Genomic DNA, 27,241 nt, shown 5'->3' on the forward strand with positions numbered 1-27,241 from the left:
GTTCCAAGGCTAAAGAGCAAAAAGGTCTAGGCAATGGGGGTTAAATGACAGCTAGGAAATTTCTGAGGTCTGGGTGAGACTGGAGGAAAGAAGAGACTTTGGAACTCAAAAAAAATTTTTTATTTTTTCTAAAACACTTACCTTCAGGCTTAGAATCAATACTGTGTATTGGTTCCAAGGCAGAAGAGGAGTGAAGGCTAGGCAATGGGGGTCAAGTGACTTGCCCAGGGTCACCCAGCTAGAAAGTAGCTGAGTTCAGATTGGAACCCAGGACTTCCTGTCTCTAGACCTGGCTATCAATTCAGCCACCCATTATTGAAATTTTGTCATCCCATATTGAGCACACACAATAGCTACTTAACAGGCTGAATTGGAGTTAGAAGGGAGCTTTTAATTTTTCAAATCACTCTCAATTTGTTTTCATTTTATTCTCACAATAAGAGTGTGAAATTCCATAACAATATCTGGCATTTGGACCTTGTATCTCTTGCAGCTCTGCAAAGCACGCATTGAGATCTGCTAGCTAATACAACTGGACAGAGCAGGTGTTATAACCAGCGTGTGACCAAGGAGGAAGCTGGGCTCCAGAAAGCTTGCCCAATGTCCCCCGGGCATCTCTGTCCTAGCAGAGCTGGTATTACAGGAAGTTGCTTAACCTTGGTGGACTTAGTTTCCTCAACTGTAAAATGGGGATACTAACAGCACCTCCCTCCAAGAGTTGTTGTGAGGGTCAAATGAGAGGATATTTGTAAAAAGTGCTTAGCTCATTGCCTGACACATAATTGGTCCTTAATAATAATAATGATAATAATAATAATAATAAATGGCTAATTAATGGGAGCAAGGTCTCCATGTATCTTTCCCCTGGACCACCCTGCTCTAGGATGAATGGTAAACAATGGTAAGTATAAGGATGCTTTTATGGTGTGTGGGGTTTTTTCTTTTCCCCACATTTATCTAAAAATTTTGAGTTCCTTTTTTGGGGCAGAAACTCAGAAGGAAAACATTTGATTTATCACTTGTTTATAAGGGCATAGGATGTGGGCTTTTGGTTTTTAAAAGATGACTCAATTACAAAAATGAATAATATGCAAATAGGTATTATATGATAATACATGTATAATCCAGTGGGATTGGTTGTCTGCTCCTGGAAGGGGTGGGGGAAGAGGGGAGAGAAAGAAAATGAATCATGTAACCATGAAAAAATATTTAAATAAAAAAATTGAGTTCCTGAGGCTAAGCTAGGTAGCTCAGTCAATCTCGAGAGCCAGATCCAGAGACAGGAGGTCCATTTGGCCTTAGATATCTTCTAGCTGTGTGACCTTGGGCAAGTCACTTAACTCCCATTGCCCAATCCTTACTGTTCTGCCTTGGAACCAATACACAGTGTTAATTCTAAGTCTGAAGGTAAGTGTTTTAGAAAAAAAATAATTTTTTTGAGTTCCAAATTCTCTCCCTCCCTTCAGCCTCACTCATTGAGAAAGACAAGCAAAACAATACCCATTTTACAGGTAAAGGCACGAAGCTTATGCTTCCAGAGCACTCATAAGGCATGCCCTATACCTTAGTTAACTCATTAGACATAAAACTTTTTTTTTACATTTATGATGGTAAATTTATTTTTTATTTGAAAAAATTTATTTAATTTAGACTATTTTTCCATGGTTACATGACTCATGTTCTTTCCCTTCCCTCCTCCCACCCCTCTCCTGTAGCCAAACAAGCCCTTCAACTAGGTTTTGCATGTAGACATAAAACTTTGGGACACGAGTGTGTGAATCCAGAAAAATTCCTTCTCACTAGAAGGTATGGAAAGCCGGAGTGCTGAGCACTGGGGTAGGGACAGTATAAATACAAAACTAGACCGTTCCTGCCTTCAAAGAGCTTCCATCCGAATGGGGAGGGAGAGCGTGCAGAAGAGAGCGGGGATAAGAAAGCACTGTTTTAGTTTGGACAAGAAAAGCCTAGAAAGGAAGAAATGGCAGGGGTTCACTCTCTCAGAGCTGCTCCTCCCCACTAGGACTTTGGAGGAAGGACCAGCCTTCCTCCCCAACCCTTTCTCCAACCATTCACCCAAAACAAGATGCTGAAAGCCAGTGTCGCTTCTTAGCTCTTCCTTGGCGTTTTCTAGCCTCTGAAGCATCTTCCTTACAAGAGCTATGTGAGTGCAGGTATTATTCTGTCCAGAGAAAGGAAGTGACTTTTCTAAGGTCCAAGAGCCAGCCTGGGATCCAGGTCCTTCTGACTTCAAATCTAGGATTTTTTCCACGGTGCTCCTTTGCCTCTGATTCAGGGATAGGAGTGGGGCTTCCTTTTAAGTATTAGAATACCAGGATGTTCAAGTGGACTTAAAGCCAGAAGGACCTCTAGAGGTCATCGACAATTATCTTTTGTATACAGCTTCAAGCCTTGAAAGGCGTCTACATACCTCATAGAAAACCAACGGAACTTTCGCCCTCGTTCTCGCGGCTGCCTTGAACCTGTATTCAGGTAGCGGTTTCTGCAAAAGTTTCAAGAGAGACATGAATGTGGGGGGTGTTATAATTGGACCCCCCAAACTCAAATGTTCAATGCAGGGATTTTGCAAAGCCTCCACAGAAGTTTGCAAACCCTCCTCACGATGCATGGCCTCATTCTCCTTCATATGGATCTGCTCTTAGATAAGGGATGATCTCAGGAAAGTTTATACAAGCCTCTCTCTGTGGGCTCATCTGAGGCAGGAGGAGCCACTGATATGCCTCAAGGACATATGACTGTAGAAAAGGCACTGGGGAATAGAAGCAACCATGACAGTGGTTTGGGGAAGATGAGTTAGATAGGCTATCAGCTGTCGTGGTACCATCTGGTACAAGGTCTCAAGCCTGGGAGTCTTTGCTCTTGCATCTTAGTGTTCCCAAAACAACCTAGTACCAACCTATTATGGTTTTGGGGTTAATCTTCCAATTTAGACAGCATCCCCCCTATACAGGGACTGCCCTTTTGCTCCCCTTTCCTAATTATATGCATGGGTCAACTCTGACTCACACAGGATATAATAAAATCTTGAACAATTGCAAGATGACCCCTAGTGGAATTAAAAACAACCCAACAAACCAAACAAAGAAAAATGAAAAGGAAGCCACTGATCCTATGTGTCCAGAGTCATATCTTGACTTGCCATGGAGGGTACATAATTTGGAGGGGTCTCTCAGCTGTCAAGGAGAAATTGCAAATTGGAAAAAAACAGCCTACATTTTGGGAATGCATCATCATTACTGCAGGTTAGGAGGCTGTGTGGACAAAACTAGGATTCTTAGATGTTTATGACAGTCTCTCATTGTCACAATAATGAATTCCATAAGAAGCATACAAATTGAGATAGGAGTCCTACAGGGAATCTCAATGTTATTGTTCTCAGAAGGAGTGGGAGAAAAAATTATGGGGATATAATTAGAGGGCAAGACATAGGAAAAGACCCATATTAGAAATAAGTCGTCCCAGAACCTACCTGAAGTCCTGCATAATCAGTCTCTATCAGGACGATCTAAGGAGATCTAAGAAATGCCAGGCTTTGCCATATTCCTAAAGATATATGGTCTCTTCCCAAATCCTGGTTCCTAATGATTGATTTGTTCATGTGACAATGAAAATCTGAAGTCTGGTACCCTGTGTAAGTCTCTATATTCAGATAAATTTATTTCCTGCTCCTTTTGTCACCTTAAAGTTTTGTCACAAAGTGACAAAAGATTCGAGTCCCCATAGAGTATAGCTTGGCATGGTCTCAGACACTGCAGGGCACACTGATCCATAGTAGGGATGTTCATGCAGTAGGACTGAGCCTCTAAGCTTCAGAATAGTGGCTCTCCCACATCTCCCCAACAGTTTCAACTCAGTCTGCAGGAACTGTCCCTCCTGTCCAGAGGGGGTCAACCCAGGCAGCCTTGAGGGTCTCTTCTTTGCTGCTTCTTTGTGCCCTCCCTGCTACCCCGGCTTCAGAAGGAGTCTTTTGGACTAAGCATGGGGTCTGTTCTGTGGAGGCACTCTGTCCCTGTGTGCAGAGGCTGGACCTACTCATTGTGGCTGTTTCTGCCCAAGCTGGACCATGGGCACTGGTCCATGGTGGAGGAGAGGGGAGAGAGATGTTTCCTCCTTAGTGTCCTGGAAAGGATGTGCTTTCATGTCTGTGTGATTGTGAGGGGGTCCATTAAAAGGGACAACAGGTGATGAGGAAAGCTGGTTTTATGGTACTCTGGGTAGACTTATGCTTAGAATACAGTTCTGAGACCCCACCAAGTCTAACCAAGAAAGAGAAAGTGCCCTCATGTTGTCTGCAGGAGACAACAGAACTTCCTGAAGACCTCCTCAGGGCATGGTGAGCACGACATAGAAGCTTCCAGATCCAGAAAAGATCTAAGCTTGGATAAGTAATGGGGGATCAGAAAAAGAAGTGATTTTCCTGTCCTCTCTATGTCTTGGTTTCCTAATGTCTGGCAGATTCCCTTAGTCTTGAACAGTGGACAATCACACCTCATCTTGACATTTTAGTTGTTAGTATTCTATAATCTTTCCACTTGGTCTCTGGGTTATGCCTTCTCTCCTATTTCCAGGCTTATTTCTCCTTGAATGTGGGGAGGATAGTCCTTCTCTCTCCCTGCCTTGGGCATTTCCACATCTATGACAAATTCTGGTTCTTCTTTCCCTAGTGTATAGCTATAACTATAACTATAACTATAACTATAACTATAACTATATATACCAATGGTGCCCAGATACTGTTACGCATTAAGACTATTTTGGCTTTTTTTTAAACCCCTACCTTCCACCTTAGAATCAATACTGAGTATTGGTTCCGAGTCAGAAGAGTGGTAAAGGCTAGGCAATGGGGGTTAAGTGACTTGCCTAGGGTCACACAGTTAAGAAGTGTTTGAAACAAAATTTGAACCCAGGACCTCCCATCTCTGGGCTTGGCTCTCAATCCATTGATCTGACTAGTTGGCCCCTGTTTTGACTCCACTCTGTAATGATATAATACAGAAAATGGAGTAGGATTTAGTAGGTGCTTAATAAGTGTTTATTGATTTGATTTACCAATTCTCGTTCTTTTTTATCTTGTTTGATGATTGCACACTTATATGGCTCCAAGTTTGCTTCTAGGAGTAATGCCTAGGAATAAAAATAAGAATGTATATAAATATGATATTTTACAACTACATATTTATCTCTATAATTATATCATACTAATGTATAATGAAATAATGAAAATATTTTTTAAAAAGTAATCATAAATGGGAAAAAAATGGACATTCAATAAGATAGATTTCTAAGCATTCCTGAGAAATAAGTCAGACTTAAACAAAAAAGTCCAAACACAAGGCCCAAGAGAAGCCTAAAAAGATAAGTAAAAAAAAGAAAATTTAAGGGACTCATACAGGTCAAATTGTTTGTACATGGAAAGAGAATATCTGTAATTCTCAAAAATTACTCTTACCAGTAGAGCAGATAGAAGTCATATACTTAGAAAGAGGGTGGAGAAGTGAGCTGATTATGATGATATGATGTATATGATAATGTATGATGATATGATGTGTGTATAAATGTGATGATATGAAATTATATATGTATGATATAATATGTATATGATATGATATGTAAAAATCAAGAGGTGAAAAAGATGATTGCACTGAGAGAAAAGGGGAGAGAGAATGGGATAAAGAGGTATGAAAAATCATAGGATAAGGGTGGTGATGAGCAATATTTAAATTTTACTCTCATCATAACTGGCTCAGAGAGGGAAAAACAAACATACTCATTGGAGTGTAGAATTATATCTTACACTACAGAGAAGCAGAAGGGGAATAAGACAAGGGAAAGGGGAGGTAATTGGAGAGAGGGAGAATGGGGGGGTGATAAAAAGCAAAACACTGGTAGGGAGGAACAGAGTGAAAGGGAATAGAGTAGGATCAAAAGGGGAAAATAAGATGGAGAGATATGGATATTGAATGTGGGATTTTGGTTTTTAAAAATTACCCTATTACAAAAATTAATAATACGGAAATAGGTATTGAGTAGTAATTCATGTATAACTCAGGGAAATTGCTTGTTGGTTCTGGGAGGGGGCAGGGAAAAGGGGAGGGAAAGAACTTGAATCATGGAACCATGGAAAAATACTTAATTAAAAAAAAAGTAGTCATAAATGAATAATGTAGAAAAATGAAAAGGGACACTATTCTAGCTCTTGGAGGCTCCCTTACCATTATCATGTTTGCCACAGAAAAACTCAACTGAAAGGTAGAATTGTTAGTATATTTTTGGCCTCTTTGATGAAGTTGTCATTATTACTACAACTCAAGGCTGAATCAGAAATTACTTCTAATCAATGCATTGTACAGTTCAATGAACTTTATATTAGAGCTACTATTTATTTTTGCCTAGGATTTCCAGTAGGGGAGATAAAAATAAGGCCATACAAACAGCATTGGACTTGCAGTTATAAAACCTGATGTCTGGTCCTGGGTTTGCCACCTCTCAGTAGCTCCAGGACTAGGGTAATGGATCCAGTGCAGATGGGGCATTAGGATGGCAGAGCAGTCACTGTAAACCATAACCCTAAGGAGGGTGCTAATCTCTTACACTCTGAAGTTACTCAATGGCAATGGATGAAAGCAGGTAGGAGAACTTCTGGGCAAAATTATCTTCCTGATTCTAGGTCTAACCATGAAACGTCAGTCTCACGTTCAAAAGTCTTTCGTGATACTAATTCACAGAAATGCAGTGGTATGAGGAATCTTAGTGACTATCAAGTCTAACTCATTCCTGAACCTCTGCCCCCAAAAACCCTTTACTACAAAACTCAACAAGTGGTCATCTGGGCTTTGCTTGAATGTGGGAGGCCAATAAGAGAAACAGAGTCTCAAATAGATAAAAATATGAGATTCCTCTTTTGACCCCTTTTGTGATCCACACCTTTTCTTGTTGAAAAGTATTGTAGCCTTATTGGAAAGCTTTAAGCTCTTAGCAAACCAGTAGTCAAGAGGTTAACATTCTTCCCCTTTGGTAAGAAATGTAGCTGCTTGGCAAGCCAAGGCTGAAACCTTAGTAGCAGGGGCATTTCACCCCTGAGAAAGGTATTCTCAGTCATAGCTTGCTGATAATCACATAGCTGAAAGTCCAGCCTGGTTCTTATCTTCACCTTAAAGTTTCTGAAGTTTCTGTGTGTTGTCTAAACTAATTGCAATGTCTGCGAAGCTGCAAAACTCTCTCTGTTCTTCTGGGTGAAAGGGATTTAGAATTTTCATATACAATAAACTTGTGACTCAATGGCACTTGGGAAAAGCAGCCATGGGTTAAAAGTCAAGATCGTCTCCTGCCTCTTTCTTTATCAACTAATCAGTCCTTACCAGATTATCTGGAGATGATAAATAGATTTCGACACTTGAAGTCTTCTAAGGAGAATGCACATGCCACCTCCTGAAGCACCCTCTTAAATTTTTGGTTCTAAAGTTTCCCTGTCATCTAGCCTACATTTGCCTCTTGGTACTTTCTAATCATGACTCCTAATTCTGCCTTTGGGTTGAATAAGTCTAATCTCTTTTTCCTTTTAGAAACAGCAAAAATTGTCTCCCATAAGTCTTCTATTTTTCAGACTAAAACTTCAATATTTCTTCCCCCCCTGCCCCGCGTCCTTATAGGACCATGGTGGTGACCCTATGGCACATGTGCCAGAGTGGGGCACTCAGAGACTTGTGTGGGTGTGTGTGCAGTCGTCCCAGCACAGAGTTCACCAGGGTTTGTTACTAGAAAGCCAGAGGGACTTGGGGCTGGGCTGCTCCCCTCTTCCTCTCCATGAGCACCTGAGGACATTTCTCACATCACCCGCCCCTCTAGAAGGTTCGCCATCACTGTTATAGGGTATGAACTTGAAGCCATTCAACGTCCTGTTTGCTTACTCTAAATTCTGTGATTCCCAAAGTGGGCGCCACCCCCCCCACCCAGTGGGTGCTGCAGTGATCCAAGGGAGCGGTGATGGCCACAGGTGCATTTATCTTCCCTATTAATTGCTACTAAAATTTTAAAAAATTAATCTCCAAGGGGCTAAGTAATATTTTTTCTGGAAAGGGGGCGGTAGGCCAAAAAAGTTTGGGAACCACTGCTCTAATTTCTCAATGTCCTTCTTGAAAAGTGGCATCCAGAAGTAAATGTGATGCTTCAGAGCACTGACCAAAGTAGAGGACTGACCAAAGTAGAATAGAAAGGGATGGTCACCTCCTCATCCCTAGATGCTATGCTTCTTTTAATGCAGCATTCATTTTTCTTGAGGGGCAGTTAGGTGGTACAATGGCTAGAGCCCTCTGCCTGGAGTCAGGAAGACACATTCCTGAATTCAAATCTGGCCTCAGATGCTTGCTAGCTATGTGACCCTGGGTAAATCACTTAAACCCTGTTTACCTCAGTTTTCTCATCTGTAAAATGAGCTAGAGAAGGAAATGCCAAGAAAACGCACAATAGGGTCGTGAAGAATCAGACACAACTGAAAAACAACTCAACAATAACAAAGCTTTTTTGGGGGGGATTAAATATCATGCTGTGGTTTATATAAAGCTAGAAGTCTCTCAAAATCCCTAGATCTTTTTTTTTTATTTTAAACCCTTAACTTCTGTGTATTAACTTATAGGTGGAAGAGTGGTAAGGGTAGGCAATGGGGGTCAAGTGACTTGCCCAGGGTCACACAGCTGGGAAGTGTCTGAGGTCAGATTTGAACCTAGGACCTCCCATCTCTAGGCCTGGCTCTCAATCCACTGAGCTACCCAGCTGCCCCCTATCCCTAGATCTTTTAAATTCTTTTGTGATGTCCCTTTTTCTGGGTCTCCCTGGTTGGACAGGCTTGACTTTAGTCTGGGTCAGATGCTGGTTTTCTGGATGCCAGGAGTCATGTGGGACCAAGAGGCAAGTGTCTTCTGGGATGGCACAGAACCACAAGGTGTCCTCCTTATACAGAGAAGCCTCAGAACCTTGGTTCTTAACCCAATCAAAGGGGTGTATATGTGGGAACCAAAATGGATTTTTAAAACTTTCCTTTTAGAAAGGAAAAAGGGGTATAGATTTATGTAAAATTCTCACAATCCCCTCTCTGATTCTTTGGGAGACATGCTAGTCTCCCCAGTGAATCAATCCATGTATAATATCTATACATTTCAGGATTATCTCACCAGGGTGCACCAGGGCCTAAAGATATTATATATTGCATAGAGCATCTAAATACATTTGGATGTTTTTTTAACATATTAAAAATCATTGATAGACACACTGACAAGGACCTATTAGGGGCACTTTCCACTTTTTGGGAGGCACAAGAGTTTTATAATCAAGATAAAATATTGACATATGGGAAGGACAGAAATTGATGGAGGGCCCAAACCCCCAGAGTTCAGTTCATTATATCCAAAGGCTCGCTCAGAGTCTCATGATGTAGTGTCTGATTTCTGAGGGCATCTTCTATTGCTGTCATCTTTTTAGTCTATCTGGAATCAAGGTAAATGGGCTCTACCTGTCATTACTGATATGGCATAGAACAAAAGCAAAAGGGGCAAAAAACGTTTCTTTTGGCAATATATGACCTTCAAGTTATGACAAAGACTCATTTTTATGAAATGGAATTGTTATCCAAGATAAAACAGAGCTCTGATGGAACTGGCAACACAACCAGCATCCAAAGATCCAATGGCCTTGCCTTGGGGTAGAATATGCCCTATTTGGCTATGGACCTTAATAATAGCATTATCCTTAGTCCAGTCATCAGAAAGGGGAACCAAAGAGGAAAGTACAATATGGTTTAATGCTGGGAAGAAAATAGTACCAAATAAGGGTAGCATTTTTTCAACAGAGTAAGCTAGATTAAGGTTTACCTACAAAATTCCTAATCACAAAAAGAATAAAAATAAAAGCAAAACCAAACCCAATGTGTCACCATCAGGCTGTGTATATGCTTGTATTTAGGATTAGATCTGGGCAGTATTTCATCATTAAGGTCCATAGATTAAGCACTTTTAGGGAAAGATATCACCAATAACCTAAACCAGGAAAGCAGATCTCCTGGAGAAGATGCTGTGAAGAGCATCATGATCCAGACAGACTAAAAGATGACATCAATAGAAGATGTCTCCAGAAATCAGACACCACATCATGAGACTGAGTGAGCCTTTGTATATAATTAACTGAACTGTAGGGGGTTGGGCTCTCTACCTATTTCTGTCCTTCCCATGTGCCTATATTTTATCTTAATTGTAAAACCCTTGTGCCCCCCCAAAAGGGGAATATGCCCCTAATGGCTCCTTGTCATTGTATCTATCAATCATTTTTAATATGTTAAAAAACATCCAAATGTATTTAAATGTTCTATGAAATGTGTAATATCTCTTTAGGCCCTCTTGAACCCTTGGTGAGATAATCCTGAAATGTATAGATATATTATATATGGACTGATTTTATCAGAGAGGGGATTGTGAGAATTTAACATAAATCTGTACCTCTCTTTCCTTTTTAAAAGGAAAGTTTAAAAAATCCACTTTGGTCACACACACACACACACACACACACACACACACACACACTCACTCTTTGATTGGGTTAAGAACTAAGGTTCTGAGGCGTCTCTGATTAAGGACAGTTCTTGTGGTTCTGTGGCATCCCAGAAAACACTTGCCTCTTATCCCACATGACTCCTGGCATCCAGAACACCAGCCTCTGACCCAGACTGAAGTCTAGTCTGTCCAACCAGGGAGACCTAGAAAATGTCTACTTTCACTATTTAATAAATAATTATAAATCAATATATCAATATATAAAATAATTAAAATTAATATAGCAATACACCAATACTAATAATTAACATAATGATATAAGTTAATAATTATATAAAATATACTTATTACAAAATTAGTATATTTTATTATCATATGTTTTGTTAAATATAATAAACAATTATATGTAATATATAATAAATTAAAATATAATATAATAATAAATAAAATGAATATAAATTAATATATGCCTCCAGAGAATTTTAATCTTAACAAGGGCAATCCATCGGAGACTTCCTTCTAAGCTGGCATTGAATCATTCAGTGAATGATAAATGAACCATTCATTCATTAAATTCTTTATCTTCACATAGGTACAAGCATTGTGCTAAGCACTTAAAAAAAATACCATCTAATTTGATCCTCATGACAACCCTGCGAGGTACATGCTATTATTATCTCCATTTTACATTTGAGGAAATGGAAGGAGGTTGAGGTTAAGCAACTTCCCCAAGGTCACATAGCTAGTAAGTGTCAGAGGCTGGATTTGAATTCGGGTCTCCTTGAATCAAGGCCCAGGGCTCTATGGTAGCCCATGAATGGACTAGTGTTTGGGCCAGATCATTCAATCAGATGTAAATCCACTCGAGCACATTAACATCTAGCCCACATCTTTCCATATTGTCCATAAAAATGTCATAAGAGATTTTTAACAATTCCTATGCTGATATCTAGGTAAATTATATGTACAGCTGCGTGTAGGAAAGATTAAGTCAATCAATTTAGGTGGAAATGTAGGATAAGTTGAAATCAGACTGTGAAGGGCTTTAATGCCAAATAGAGGGTGGGTGGTTTGTTCCTTCTAGAGATAATATGCAGCCACTGAAGCTGAACAAGAAAACTTCTTAAAGTTTCTCCTAATTTTGTGGGGTTTAGAGTGGATATTACTCCAACAAAGTGTGCGAAAGTTGTAGCTTGTAAAAAACACACTTCAGTGATTGTTAGAAATATTGCTGTGGCTGCTGGTGTGGAGATGTCAAACACTGCAAGGATCAGTCAAGTCCACAATGAAACAGGATCAGCCTTGCCAAAACAAAGAGGAAAAGTGTTACTGAAAAAATAGCAACGTAAAGAATAGACCAACTATCGCAGCAAAAGAGCCAATCCTCAGAAAACCTTCAAAGACCTTGTCAGAGATCTGGAATTATAGGAATTTCCAAATGGTAATGATTCTTCCATAATGCAGTATTGGCTTTTTGATGTTGGAAAAATAGTGACAAAATCAGTTAAGGAAAAAAGCCAGCTATTTACCATTTTTATGAAGAAAAAAATCATAGTCATGGGCAAAGTAGTACAAAAACTGGAGAACTGAAGATTATTTTAAAATATTTTTTATTGGTAAAACTCATTTTTTAAATTGAAAGCTGTAACCAAAATCATTATCAGAAGTCCAGATGAGCCTATTACATCTAGGTATCTTCACCAGACTGTATAATATCACCCTAAAATGTTTGGAGATTACTTTCCTTCCATATGGCCTGGAATTCTTCCCCACTGAAGGAAAGATGATTTCTGACACATATACTGATAATGTTAAGAAGTAGATTTTCTCTGGAATTATAGGAATTCCCAAATGGTAATGGATTACTATAATATGGCCTCACACCATGCTACTCTCATGAAAAATTAAAAATTTTAACCAAGAAATAAAGATAGATTTGCTTGTATAATGAAAAACTAGCCAATTTAAATCTCATTAAAAACCTATGTGCTCATATAATTAAGACCAGACTTGGGAAAACAGACTGTTAGAGGCATGCTAAATAGTCAATTTGATATATGATTTCATGATTAAACAACATGTGTCAAAATCTTGTGAAGTCAATGCCAATCATATGAATCAAATAATTGTGGAAAAGCAAGGATATTATATATTGCATTTTTTTTTTTAAAACCCTTACCTTCCGTCTTGGAGTCAGTACTGTGTATTGGCTCCAAGGCAGAAGAGTGGTAAGGGTAGGCAATGGGGGTCAAGTGACTTGCCCAGGGTCACACAGCTGGGAGGTGTCTGAGGCCAGATTTGAACCTAGGACCTCCCGTCTCTAGGCCTGACTCTCAATCCACTGAGCTACCCAGCTGCCCCCATATATTGCATTTTTTAAAAGATGTAAAAGTTTGAAATGTTTACTGTATAAATTACTAGATTTAATTAACTTTGTTCCCATTAAATTCACAAACCACTGAAGGAAGAAAATCCAAAAGGACCCATATCACAAAAACTCCAGGAGGACCATGTAGCCAGGAAGAGGGAGTGATCTGCAGGGAGGCGGCCAAGAAGGATGATGATTTTTTAAAAGTCATCAAGATTTGGAAACTAAGAAATTATTTGGGGAAGCTAGGCAGCACAGTGGATAGAGCGCCAAGCCTAGAGTTGGGAGGACCTGGGTTCAAAAAGCATCTGGCACTTAACCTCAATGCCTTTGTTCTTCTGTCTTAAGAGTTGATACTAAGACAGAAAGTAAGGGTTTAAAAGAGAAAGAGAAATTATTGGCCACCTCACTGTAAGAATTTAACACTAGCTTGCACCCCTTTTCTTTTTTTCCCAAGATCAGTCTAGGATTTTAAAGGAAAATTTCATATTGAATTTGAAAATAGCCCATTGTCTGATTGAATTAGGTTGCAATTTAACTCCACTTTTTAATTAAATTTAGAACAAAGTATCTGTCAACAAAGTACCTAAGATGGAGGGGGCGGTATCAGAGGCCTCTTGGATCCCTGGCCCCCCAGAAAATGCTTGCCCCTTGTCCCACCTGATTCCTGGTGTCTAGAAGACCCACCTCTGATCTGGACTGAGGTCAGAATCTGCCAAATCAGGACTCAGAAAAGTGATGTCATAAGGAGCATAAAATTGGACTGGAAGGAAGTAGCTTTCTTTTGCTTTGGAATCATGGTGAAAGGAGGTAGCTAAGGGAGCACTGGCACACTCAAAATCCCTGCAGCTGGCTTGGGGAAGGTGGCTAGGAGAGGGCAAGTGCTGATGAGGGGAGGAAGCTGGTATCTTTTCTTTCTCTGACCTGGTTTTTTAATTGTTTAATAAACACATATAAATTAAGATATAGTCTCCAGAGAATTCAATCTGAACATTAGTGAGAGCAGTTCAGTTGAATGATGGGACCTTGTGTGTGTTATTACAATTCTTTAGACCTCAATTTTTTTTCATGTATAAAATGAAGAGACTAAACTAGAAAATCCCAAAGATCCTTCCATGTTATAAATTCCATGATTCTGTGGAATTGTGGGAATTCTGGTTCTGTGACATCTCTCCTATTCTGCTAACGGTTAGACCAACCCACGGATAATTAAGCATATATCTGGGAAAAGAAGAGCAAGTCCTAGGTGGGAGTAGAGGAGGTCCAAGAAGGTTTGGATTGGGAGGAAAACAAGCAGAAACTGAAAAGCCATTTTAGGTTGGTACAAGACGCCTAGAGTAAGATGGAGGGTTTTTATAGGAAGAGTAGGAAACGCTGGTTGCCAACGCAGATTTTTGAGGCTGGGATGTCTGAGCTGATAAATCAGGAGGTCAAAATACAGGAAATCCCTCAGACCATTTACATGGATCACTCTCTCTCCCCAAAGTCTCAGACATTTTGTGTCCGTGACTAAGTGGTCTTTCTCTCCCAAATCCTGCTCAAAAATTATGTGGTCAGGGTGGGGTCTACTCTACGCCTGCTCCTCTCACAGAATTCATGAGACCATGGATTGTACAGCAGCGTGCAGGAATTGTCATCCGGTGCTAAATAATGACTGGTATTTTCCATCAGAAGGCCAACAGAGGGCCCATTCAGAATGCCAAACAATAGGGTTTGAATGCAGTTCCCAGCAATGCCAGGGTTTGGTTCTTTTGTAGGCTGGCTTTCTCTTTAAGGGAGGTTAAAATGTCACGTCCATGCCCTGCCTGTCTCTTCTCAGAGGCATTTCAATCTCTTCTTTCCTGGTTTTTGGGAATTACAACCAAGGCCCCTGAAACCTCCCTCCCTTGACTGTTTTTCAATTCTTTAGAAAAAACAATAATTTCATTTTTTGGAAACTGGGTTCACCGGCCTTTTAAAAACCAGGCTTATTGAGGCTCATAAGATTTGTTTCTTTCTCAGATTCGGCCATAAGGTTAGAGGAAAGTTTAATATTCACTAAAGAGTCAACTGTAGAAAAATTTGCATGATAAATTTTGTTGTTGTTGTTTTCTTATGACATTGTCCAAGCATCCTCTCCCTTTCTGGGTTCCATGTTCCTCATCTGTAAAATAAAGGGTTGGATTAGATCAAGGGTGTTTAAATCTTTTTTTGAGTATGTGATGGACCCTTTGACAATCTGCTGGCTGTGGTCTTTGGACCCCTTCTTAGAATCAAGTTTGTTGCCTACGTTTGTAATTGAAGAAAAGAAAAGATAGTTACAGGTTAGTGAAAATAAGGATGTATTTATTTTTCTTGTCTAATTCTTCTGCAATCTATTCTCAGATCCTTGAAATGTCTTGGACTCCTTGAAAAGTCCTCTTGAAATCCCAGGCTGAGAATCCCCGGATTAGAGGACCTCTAAGGTCTCTCTGGGGAAAGGAAGACTCAACTTCCTGAATTCAAAGCCAACTTTGGACATTTAATAGCTGTGTGACCCTGGGTAGGTCACTTAACCCTGTTTATCTCAGTTTTCTCATCTGTCAAATGAGCTGGAGAAGACGATGGCAAACCATTCTTGTATCTTCGCCAAGAAAAACCCACTGGGGATCACAAAGAGTTGGGCATGACTGAAATGCATCAAAGTCTCTCGCAGATCCAAGAATCTGTGTTCCTTTTAATTTTTTTGATAAAATAACTAAGTTCAATTATTTGCTGAAACAAACTGATGTACTTCGTTAAAAGCTTAGTATAATTGCCAGGGTGCAAGACACATTTCTTTATCAGATGGGATCTTTCTTCAGCAAGTGTTGCCACCGTCTTCTGTTGCTTGTTCCAACATGGTAGCAAGCAGACTTGTCTGCAAAATATGGCAGGTGGCAGCTTTGGTCTCCCAGAGATTTTTTCCTTTCATATTCAAACGACTTCTTCAGCCTGAGGCCCTTCGGTCAAGTCTGATTTTCTCCCTTCATTGTCAGGCGACCCATTACAGTTCTTACAACTTTCTTACATTTCATGACATGCATTTTAAAGCTCTTTCCTAAGGCTGGAGAGAGATAATTTTCCTTCACTGAAATTACTTTTCAAAGAATCTAAACAGGGCATGATATACTTCCTGTCAACTGTCCTTGTGAATATGGAAAGCAGGAAGAAGCTAGTGCCTCATGACTGCCAAGAGACCCTCAAGGAAAAATTCTTTGGGGCTTCTGTCTGATTATCTTCCCAAATCTGCCATCCCACCCTATGTGACCGTAGGTAAATCACTTGACTTTTCTGGGTCTCAGTTTGCTTATTTATAAAGTGAGGGATAATAATTCTTGCCCAGAGTTATGAGGTTACAATGAAGATCACGCGCAACAAACCATAAAGTAGTTATTATTGTTATTTTTGTCAGAGGGGCTAAATCCCCTCCTATAATATTATTACTGCTATTATTGCTATTATCAATACTGAAGAGGTCCAGCCACTTCATGATCTTCTTGTGGGTCTAAAGACCTAGAAGGGAAGCCAGGGGCTGCGAGAATATAGGTGGAAGGGTTAAAGATTAAAGGAGAAAGGACATAGGAATAAGAGACACAGGAATCAGCATCATGTCAGCCTGTCAGCTCCTCCTCAGATGGTCAGAGAGAGACAGTGAGTGAGCTGAACAGATTTTATTGAGGATTGTAGCCACGAGGGATGTGGGATGACATCAGAAGTTATAACATGGTACTGACACCAAAAGGTAACACAATAGCCCCGCCAAGTCCCCAGGAAGGAGACTCATGTGAAACCTCCTTTCTGGCACACTGGCACCAGCTTATCCAAATGCAAGTATAAATCTTTGACATTACAAAGGACCTTTAGAACTTGTCTGCTAGCTTTCAGACTGTAGGTAACAGTAGAGGTTTGATTTTTAAGTTCCACAAAATTTTAAGACCCAACCAATTTAAGGACTCAGAAGTCAACCAGGTGAAATATTAGAAATATATCCATAAGTCTGGCCCTAGAGCATTTTGCTCACTAGGGTCAGCTTTTGAATACATCTTTAATATCTTCATGATTCATTATAACTGAAACCCTCCAAATACAATCTTTGCAACAGTTCCAGGGAACTAATTATCTTGCCGCTGACTCTTGCCTCCCAAGAACATCTCTTCGTGGCTCTTTGGGCTACCCTGGGGATTCTGATGTTGGAGCCACCCAAAAAGCCCCTTGGATGGATGCTGTAGCATCTTCCCTCTCCACTGTGGTCCAGTGTTGTTCCTAGATTAGGCTCTGGTCCACTTCAGATTTGGGTGGCAGGCGACAGGATTTTGCCTTTTGATGAGTATTTTGATAGGCATATTTCAGTATCTATGTTGGTTCATAGACCTCATATGCTCCATTGCTGCCCACTGGAGTAAACTTGCCCAAACTTAGCTGGCAGAGCCAGGAGTGGAAGCAGAAGAACCAGTCAGAGGCAGCATGGGAGCCATGGTCTAGCCATCACTAACACTGGGTGTAGGAGGTATCAACCTGAAATCTGGAGACCCCAAGTTTGTCTGGAGAACTGCCCCAGAGGAAAGATCCATTAAGACCAAGCAAGAGTTAGAAAATATTACAAAATGTAAAATAAATAATTTTGATTACATTAAATTAAAAAGGTTTTGCACAAACAAAGCTAATGCAATCAAAATTAGAAGGGAAGTAACAAATTGAGAAAAAAACCAAAAACCTCTAACAAGATCTAATTCAGGGGTCGGCAACCTTTTTGGCCGTGAGAGCCATAAACGCCACATTTTTGAAAATGTAATTTCGTGAGAGCCGTACAGTGCTCACAGTGTGCGCTCCTGTAACAGTGCCTGAAAAAAAATTGACTTTATGGCTCCTGCAGAAAGAGCCATACGTTGCTGACCCCTGCTCTAATCCACAAATTTATAAGGAGCTAAATCAATTGTACAAAAAAGCAAGCCATTTCCCAACTGATAAATGGGCAAGGGATATGAACAGGCAATTTTTAGATAAAGAAATCAAAACTACAAGAGGAAAAGATCCAGACTCACCCATTTCAGACTGAACAATATACTTTAAAATACTTAATGGTCACAGTTCAGGTAGAACTAGCAGACCTAATCAAATGTTAAGTACCCATTTGCCCTCCTAGTTTCTCCCTTCATGTCAAAGTCCTCTCCAAGGTAGCCCAGTCCTTGGATGGACCTATCCCTTTTGTATCCATTGTAAAGCATCAGCCTCTTCCTGATAATCCTGTGTAGGACTTCTCATTTCCTTGTAGCTACAGTAATGCCAATCAATCATACTTCCCTGTCCTTAGTTTCCCAAAAGGTATATAAGTCCCCAAGTTCTATTGTTCTTTGGAGAATCTTCTATATTGATCCTCCCAGAATACTGTCCCCAGAGCCCCAAGGTTTTGACTCTGTGTAGTTTTTGGTGCTTGGCTCTGTGATAGTGGCTGATTATTGGACCTGTCTCTTTCCTGATTAAAGACTTGGTTTTATTTGACTACTTTAGTAGTTCTGTGTTTTAACAAGTTGAAAGGAGAAAGGCCTATAGCCACAAGAAAAGCAAAACTTTGTGGAGTAAGTCTCCAAAAATTGTTATACCTCCAATACTCCAATCCCTGCTACCTTGCATGTCTACTCTGATCATCAGTTTTCTTTTTAATCCCTTGAATCTTGACCACTGTTCTAAAGTTAATCCTGGGACCTAGTATGGGCCTGGCCTTGTCTTTCATTTACTTGGATTCTGCCTCCTTCTCTTTTTTTTCCCCTTCAACAAATCTCTTGCATAATCAGCTGAGATGAGAGTGGCTCAAGGTCACCCAGAGGCAGAAATGTACTTGTGAAGTAGTTTTTTTTTTTTCTTACCATAATCAAGGGGTTGATCAGTGGGAACAACAAGGTAACGCTGGCTGCCAAGAACCCTAAAGAGTCCATCAGCCTCTGTTCCCATTTAAGGCTTCCTGAAAGCAGCATATAAATAATAGTTACCCTTTAAGAAGCACTTTAAAGTTTGCAAATTACTTTGAAAATATCATCTCATTTGATCCCTATAACCCTGATTCTGGGAGGTAAAAGGGGGGATGTTTGCCTCATTCTTACAGTATCCTTACTATTAGATTATAAATTCCTTGAAGGAGGGTGTTTGTAAAAGGGGGGATGTTTGCCTCATTCTTATAGTATCCTTACTACTAGATTATAAACTCCTTGAAGGCAGAGACTGATTATTTCTCTTTTGTACTCCTAGTTGTTTAGCATGATGCCTGGCCCATGGTAGGTTCTTCATAAATGTTTATTGGTTATCCCCATTTTATGGATAATGAAACTGATGTAACAAGGCAAGTGACTTGCCTAGGATCAGGTAGCTAACAAATGTCTACATATAGATTTGAATTTAGATATTTCTGACTCTGGACAGTTAGGTGGTATAGTGAATAAAGCATTAGGTTTGGAATCAGCAGAACATATATATATATATATATATATACTAGTGACTGGACAAGTCAGTTAATTTTGTTTGCCTCAGTTTCCTCATCTGTAAAATGAGCTAGAGAAGGAAATGGCAAATCACTCCAGCATCTTTGCCAAAAAACCCCAATGGGGTCATGAAGAGTCAGACACAACAGAAAAATGGCTGAATAACAACAGTTTCTGACTCCAGGTTCATCACTCTGCACTGAGCTGAACTGAGGATGGTTTTAGGTCAGCCTATGACACTATAGTTAGAGCTATGGGTTTTGGAATGAGGGAAAGAAAGAGCAAATTGGATTTTTCTGTGGCAGAGCAATGTACCTCTGAGCTTTTCTACTCACCTTTTCCTTGTGTGTTTGGGTTTCCATGGGGAGAATAGGGTAACAAGAGTGGAGGGAAAGAGAGAAGGTGTCAGGTGTCTTGTATGTAGGATGGTGCTATGAGTTGCTGCAGGTATTAGACCCAAAATACTGGTCGATGATGATCATGTTACAGGGTCAGTGACAACTGCATCCTTGACAATCCTTCTGAACCCTTTTCTGTTTCCTCAGGGGACTTGGGTGCGAGTAGTCATTGTGGGACCTTACCACTTGGGTAAAAGAAGGCTTGTCTAGACTATTGCAAATCAAGGTCCATAAAGACAAGTCCCTTTGTTCAAGAGTACAAACGGGAAATCTTTATTTTTTTTAAAAGCATGATAATGGTTGAAACAATAGGAATATGGAAACGAAGCCTCAAACAAGGGGAGAGTTAATAGTTTGCTACAAAATGCTGAGCAGACAATTCGAAAAATACAATTTGGGAACCAACCCAAGTAGAACACCCTCAAGGACAAGGGAGGCAAGCCAGATTTGATGATAAATGCTGCTCGATCCCGTTAATGCCAAAGCACTAGGATTTGTTGGGCAGAGAGGATCAAAGAAACATGGATAATAGATTTAGAGCTAAAAGGAGCCTTTGAATCACCCCATCTAGTCTCTTTATATTACAGATGAGGAAACTGAGGATCAGAGAAGGGAAGCAAGATGTCCAAGTTTAAAGTATCCACAGGAAAATGTGGATACAAGTTTTTGATTTGAAATTCAGGAATCTTGAGTCAGAGGATGAAAAATAAGGGAGAATTTACCAGCTATTAAGGCATACTTCATGCAATCAGTGGTATGTGTCTTGTATAGAGATATTAGAATCACCTTAGCAGGTAGGTAGCACAGTGGTAGAGCACTGGGCTTGAAGTCCTGAAGACTAATGTTCTGAGTTCAAATCCAGCCTCAGACACTAACTAGCTGTGTGACCCTGGGTAAGTCACTAAACCCTATTTGCCTCAGTTTCCTTCTTTGTAAAATGACTTTGAGAAGGAAATCACATACTTCAGAATCTTTGCCAAGAAAATCCGACAATTGAAATGACTCAACAAAAAAGGAGGACCTTTGAAGTCACCCCAACTCTCATTTTACAGTTGAGAAAACTGAGGTCTGGAGAGGGGAATTTTTCCAAGGTTTCCCTCAGGTTAAATGGCAGCACAATCAGGGTTTAGATCTAAGTCATTTTATACCAGATCCAGCCCTGTTTCCATTTTGGACCATATTCTCTACCCTCTGGAGGCAGCCCATTCCACATATGGATAATTCTCATTGTTAGAACATTTTTCCTTTTATCAACTTGAAATTTGCTTGCTGGCAACTACTACCCACTATTCTTAAATTCTGCCTGTAGGGCAATGCAGGATAGATAGAGCTGTAATTTCCCTTCTTTACATGACAATCCTTCAAATACCTGAGGACACTTATAATGTCCTTCCCTAATCCCTCCTGCCAAATAAGTCTTCTTTTCTCTAGGTTAGACATTTCCAATTTTTTCAGCTGATCCTTACACGTTGTTTTGAGTTATTTTATCCCTCTGGCCACTGCCTTCCTCTCACCATGTTCCAACTTTCTAGCCAAGGTTTTTCTTAATGAAAATCCCTTGTTGAGGTCCCTATCTTCCTTCAAGGTCTAATGCAGGTACTAAAACCTCCAGAAAGACTTTTCTAATGCTTTGCTTCTCAGCTAAATATTTCCTAAACACATTACTTAGATTCCTTTCCTACAAATCTCATTCTTCCTAATTAGAGTTACTTGTGTCTTTTCCCTTAAATTCAATTTGCAAACTCCTTCAGGGCAAGCCCAAGTGTTTATTTGGGTAACCCCAGCCTAGAGCACAGTATTCACTTAACAGAGGTTGTTGAATGGAATTTCATGTCTTCATCATCTTTTAAAGGTAGTTGTGGTTGTGGGAAGTTCATCATCTGATTTATTAAGGGGTCTTTTAAGATATTTCTCTCCATGGCTTGCATCCAAGGGGTATGACCTTTGTTATCATACACCAAAATATTTTCATACATCTGTTTGGTGGCAAGAGGAAAAGAATCCATATGCACAAAAATATTTATGACATCTTTTTGTGGTGGCAAAGAAGTGGAAATGGGGGATGCCTAGCAATTGGAGAATGACTGAACAAGTTATGGTATATGACTGTGATGGAATACTATTGTGCTGTAGGAAATGACAAAAGGGATGGTTTCAGAGAAACCTGGAAAGACTTATATGAACTGATGCAAAGTGAAGGGAGCAGCACTAGGAGAATAATGACCGTAGTAATATTAAAATTATACAATGATCAACTGTCAACCATTTAGCTGTTCTGATTAATATAGTGATCTATGACACTTTCAAAGGACTCACGATGAAAAAATGTTCTCTACCTCTAGAAAGAGAATAGATTCTGACATCAAACTAAAACATTTTTCTTTACTTATTTTCATTGCTTATTGCTTATTTATATATTATATTGTTTATATTCATTGCTTTATTTTCATTGCTTATTTAGTTATAATTTATAATTTATATTTATATAATTTATATTTACTGCTTTATTTTCATTGCTTACATCTTTTTTTCTCGCAAAGTGGCTAATATGGAAATGTTTTGTTTTTTTTTACTTCCAAAAATTATTTATTTAGAATATTTTTCCATGGTTACATGATTCCTGATTTTTCCCTGGAAATATGTTTTGTATGACTTCAAATGTATAATGAGTATTATATTTCTTGCCTTCTCAATGAGTGGGGAAGGGATGTAGATAGAGAATTTGGAACTAAACTAAAAATGAAAATAAAATTTTAAAAAATACCTTTTTCTCCTTCTGACACATACTATAAGACCCTAGGCCAATTGAATCATGAAATGTTTTGCTGTCCTAGTCGACTCTCTAATACTTCAGAACAGTCACCGATTTACTTTAGTATAGAAACTTTCCTCACTAGAAAGTTCCTTACATAAATGAAAATAATAGGACTAGGAAAGAAAAATACATGCTCTAAATGATGGTGGTGGTGGTGGTGGGTGCCCAGGTCCAACTAAATACCTTTTCATTAAGCTCTCTGCCCAGCCTAGTCTAAATGCATGTTGGTTTTCAGGTTAGTTGACTTCCCTATTCTGTGGAAATGGTCAACTGACTTTAGAATTTAAATTCAGAATGAATGTCATCACTTTTGGTTTAGCATCCGATGTAGGACACGCTGCCAGGAACATGGTGACCTTTATTTTATTTTTTTGGCCCAGCATTCTACGGGTAGCCTCTGGGAGGCCAGATCTGAAAGGCCTCGCTCCTCTGTAAGGGCAAGAAATCTTAGAGACTAAAGTGAGATAGTTTAGGGAAGGGAGTTAGAAAGGGGTGGGGGTGGGATCTAGGATGTCTTGGCACAGCACTAGAACGGACGTTGCCTACAGCCTTAGAGTGATTATCTAAACCGTCTCCTGCATGATTTCCATTGGCAGAAAATCAGCCATAACATAAGAATATTATGAAAACAGTCCAGTGGAGGCAGGAGGGGAAGGTGGTTCAGAAGACCTAAAGACCAGCTGAGAGCAGAAATTTGAAGTCAAAGCCCTACTGACACTTTTCATTTGCATCATTTGTTTGGGTTCTGATCACAGATTTTTTCCCCCCTCTGTTTATAGCCTCCCTTATACTATTAAGTGTTTTACTTGTTGGAAGGAGGGCACAGAGCAATGCACGGGACTGAGTGTTTTTTTTCCAGCTGGGGCTAGTGCACAGGATATGAATTTTAGTTTCCACCCTTTTTGAGGTTAGAATTATGCTGCTAATGGGGTCCGTGTACATTTGTCAAACTGGCCCATCTTTTGGGAGGTGTGTGGTCTTCAGACATTTATCATTAGTTAAGTCCCCCTGGTCATGCCACTTAACTCTTCTTAGCATCAGTTTTCTCATCTGCAAAATGGGGATAAGAATAGAACCTACCTTCTGGGGTTGTTGAGAAGCTCCTATGAGGTAAAGCACTTTGCAGACCTTATAAACAATGCTCTCTATTATGGGATGATGCAGAGTAGAGTTAAATCCTTAGCTAATCGGTACCCCTCTCTAATCTTTATTGCTAAACCAGGTCCAAACTCTTTGCCCCTTCTAAAATCTGACCCCACAAAAATCATCAGATTTGGGGGCAGCTTGGTGGCTTAGTGGATGGAGAGACAGGTCTAGAGATGGGAGATCCTGGGTTCAAATGTGACCTCAGATACTTCCTAGCTGGATAAGTCACTTAACCCCTTTTGCCTGGCCCTTACCGCTCTTCTGCCTTGGAACCATTCTAAGATGGAAGGTAAGGGCTTAAAAAAAATCACCAAATTTAGGGTACCTAGTGCCCAGGGATCCATTTGGACCTGTTTCCTTGACTATCATTCCTGACTGCCCTTCTTGGTGAATTTCCCATTCATACCCATTCATAAATCTGGCTTGATTTATTTTCTCTCTCTTTTAGCTCTCAGTCTTGGGGTACTCAGCTGAAGTAGTAGTTGGTATAGTAGAGTCAGGAAGACATAAATTCAATTTTGACCTCAGAGCCTTATTAGCTACCCTGGCCAAGGCATTTAATTTCTGCTTGCCTCAATTTCCTCAACGGTAAAATAGGGATAATCAATCCTAGAGAGCACTTACTGAGGATAGGGTCCGAATGCTCACCAGTTGGGAGGTTGGGGTTTGTTTGCAAGATCATTCATATGTGTAAGAGCTGGAAGGGGTCTCAGAGGCTATTGAGGCCAACCCTTCCTTCCCTCCCTTTTTTAGAGGGGAAATGGAGAGCCAGAGACATTACAATCAGAGAAGTAGCAGGAATGGTATTCAAATCAAGGTCTTTTGATTTAGAAGTCAGTGCCTTTTTTATTTGTTTTAACTGTTTATTTGTTTATTTTTTTTGTTAATTTGTTAATTTGTTTAAGAATCCGTTTGCTTCTTGGACTTCTTAGATGGTGTCTTATTCGACAACTTCTAGCTCTAAAAATCTATGTATCCCCTACCACATACAACACAAGGAGAATGTTAAAAAATGCCACAGTAAATAATCACATCCCCCATGCAAAAGACTAAGACATATTTCTTCAAGAAAACAAAGTCTTAAATCTCTAGGACTGTTTGCTAAGGTCACAGAGACCCAGGCATTAGGCTGAAGAGGGGTATGGTGACTCAGGTTTCAAGACCAGTTCTTTTTGTTTTTGTTTTCCATTTTGGAATAATGATTTATTATACTTGAACCAGTGAAAATAGTTATTTTATTTTGGGCCACAAAAATGGACATGCTGGCTACTTTTAAGAGAAAAAAGACATTCAGTATATCCTTTCCTCTACCAATATAACCTTCTGAAAATCTTTTATCCAGCAGAGCTCCATTTAAGGCTTTATTCTCCTAGAGGGGCTGGCTGGAGATGGAAGCCTCTTTCTGAGGTAAGTAGAGGAACAGGGCAGAGTCTAACTTAGGGCTAATCTGAGAAAGGAGATGGCATTATGCAGAGGTTGATGGCTTTTTCTTTTTTGTGTAGGACTACTTATTCCTTAATTTTTTCATCTCATTCTTGAAATTTATCCTTATAATCAGTTTTTTTTCTTAAACCCTTACCTTCCATTTTAGAATAAATGCTGTGTATTGGTACCAAAGCAGAAGAGTGGCCAGGGCTAGGTAATGGGAATTAAGCAACTTGCCTAGGGTCACACAACTAGGAAGTGTCCGAGTCCAGATTTGAACCCAGAACCTTCCATCTCTAGGCCTGGCTCTTAATTCACTGAGCCACCTAGCTTGGACCTATAATCACTTTTTAGCAACTCAGTTTCCCCTCTGGTGGGAGCAGAGTGGTGGATTACCCTTGTAGCTTTCCTCTAATAAGAATAATAATATTGAATAACATTTTGAATAATATATTGAATAATAATTAATTCCTTCCTGTGCATATGCTAGTGGTGCCACTGCTCCTTGGACTGACCCTATCACAGAGCCAATTGGTTTCAATGTTTGAAACTCTTGCAAGGGGCCTCTCCCTTGTGGCTTCTTCTGCTTGTGTGTATGAAAGGAGCTACTGAGCCATGATGACTTTATAGAGAAGTGAGCCTTTGTTTGGGGGTGCCAAATGGGCACTTCTCTTTGGAGTATATGGGCATACCCGTTGGTGCCTTGTTGAGAAGGTCGGATGGCTCCTGATTGGGTTTCAGGGACTAGGGCTATCTCCATCACGATTCACTGACCAGGAAGGTTGGGGTATTGATAGAGGAGAGTAGCAATTGTCCCTCCCTTCTGTACGGAAAAAGTGAGTTGGCAGAACTGCCTGGCCTTCCTGGTTTACAACCTGTGCAAGGACATAGCTACCTGGCCAAAGGGATTGTTAATGGCAGCCTGGAGGCAGAAACATGGGAGAATTGTATACCTGTAAAAATAAAGTGTGATATCCTTTCACATCTTCCACGTGAAAGGGTGAGACATAATTCTTCAGGAAAACAAAGTCTGACAGGGACTGGCAAGCAGGCAATATGCCTGTCTCCAGCTCTGGTCAAAGACCAGAGAATGGCTTCTACCAATCTGAGAGATGGTGCTAGCTCAGTTCAGAAGAGAATTGTTGCAGAAGCACATGGTGAGAAGTTAACATATGCATGTTCATTCAGCTTGACAGGAGAATTCTTGGATAATGTGCTTAAATCTTAGTCTCTTCTGTAGAGAAGAGAGAATTAAAAGCAACAACAACAACAATCTTTATCTACCACCTTAAAATCAGTATTGTGTATTGGTTCCAAGGCAGAAGAGCAGTAACAGCAAGGCAATGGGAATTAAGTGACTTGCCCAGGGTCACCCAGCTAGGAAGTGTCTGAGGCCATATTTGAACCCAGGATCTCCTGTCTCTAGACCTGGTTCTCTCTCTACTAAACCAACCAGCTGCCCTCAAGGAGAGAGAATTTTGATTTTGTAGGCAGCATGACCCAATAATCTAGTGTCTTAGCCAGAAAAGGGAGATTCTTGAGCAACATCAGCCTTGAGAATTTTCTAGTGGGCAATCCAAAATGAAGAGTTTGGATATTCTTCTAGAGCAGGGGCTTTTCCAACTTTTTTGATTATAGAACCTATTGGCAGTCTGGTGGAGACACCTTTTCAGAATCATGTTTTTCAATGAACGAAATAAAATACATAGGATTACAAGGAAACCAATTGTAAAAAAAAGTTATCAAAATGTTTTGTTTTGTTTTTTTAAAAAGAGATGTTGGGTCGGCTTAGGTGGCTCAGTAGGTGGAGAACCAGGCCAGCAAATGGGAAGTCCATGGGTTCAAATTTGACTTCAGACACTTCCTAGTTGTGTGACCCTGGACAAGCCACGTAACCTCAATTTCCTAGCCCTTATCATTCTTCTGCCTTAGAACTGATACTAAGATAGAAGGTAAGGGTTTAAAAAAAAAAAGAAGAGAAGAAGGAGGAGGAGGAGAAGGAGGAGGAGGAGGAGAAGGAGAAGGAGGAGGAGAAGGAGAAGGAGAAGGAGAAGGAGAAG

At 40.0% G+C, this 27,241-nt stretch overlaps 1 protein-coding gene across 1 annotated transcript in view; it reads right to left on the bottom strand.

Annotated features, from left to right (window-relative positions):
- CFAP99 (cilia and flagella associated protein 99) overlaps positions 1–27,241 on the bottom strand; it is a 166,342-nt gene that overhangs the window by 46,252 nt on the left and 92,849 nt on the right. Inside the window, exons 6-7 of the mRNA XM_044681773.1 lie at positions 5,068–5,142; positions 2,429–2,500 (exon numbers count right to left, since the gene is read on the bottom strand). Coding sequence (XP_044537708.1) covers positions 2,429–2,500; positions 5,068–5,142 — 147 coding nt within the window. The remainder of the gene's footprint in view (positions 1–2,428; positions 2,501–5,067; positions 5,143–27,241) is intronic.

The sequence above is a fragment of the Gracilinanus agilis genome, chromosome 6 (genome assembly GCF_016433145.1).
Source record: "Gracilinanus agilis isolate LMUSP501 chromosome 6, AgileGrace, whole genome shotgun sequence".
NCBI lineage: Eukaryota > Metazoa > Chordata > Mammalia > Didelphimorphia > Didelphidae > Gracilinanus > Gracilinanus agilis.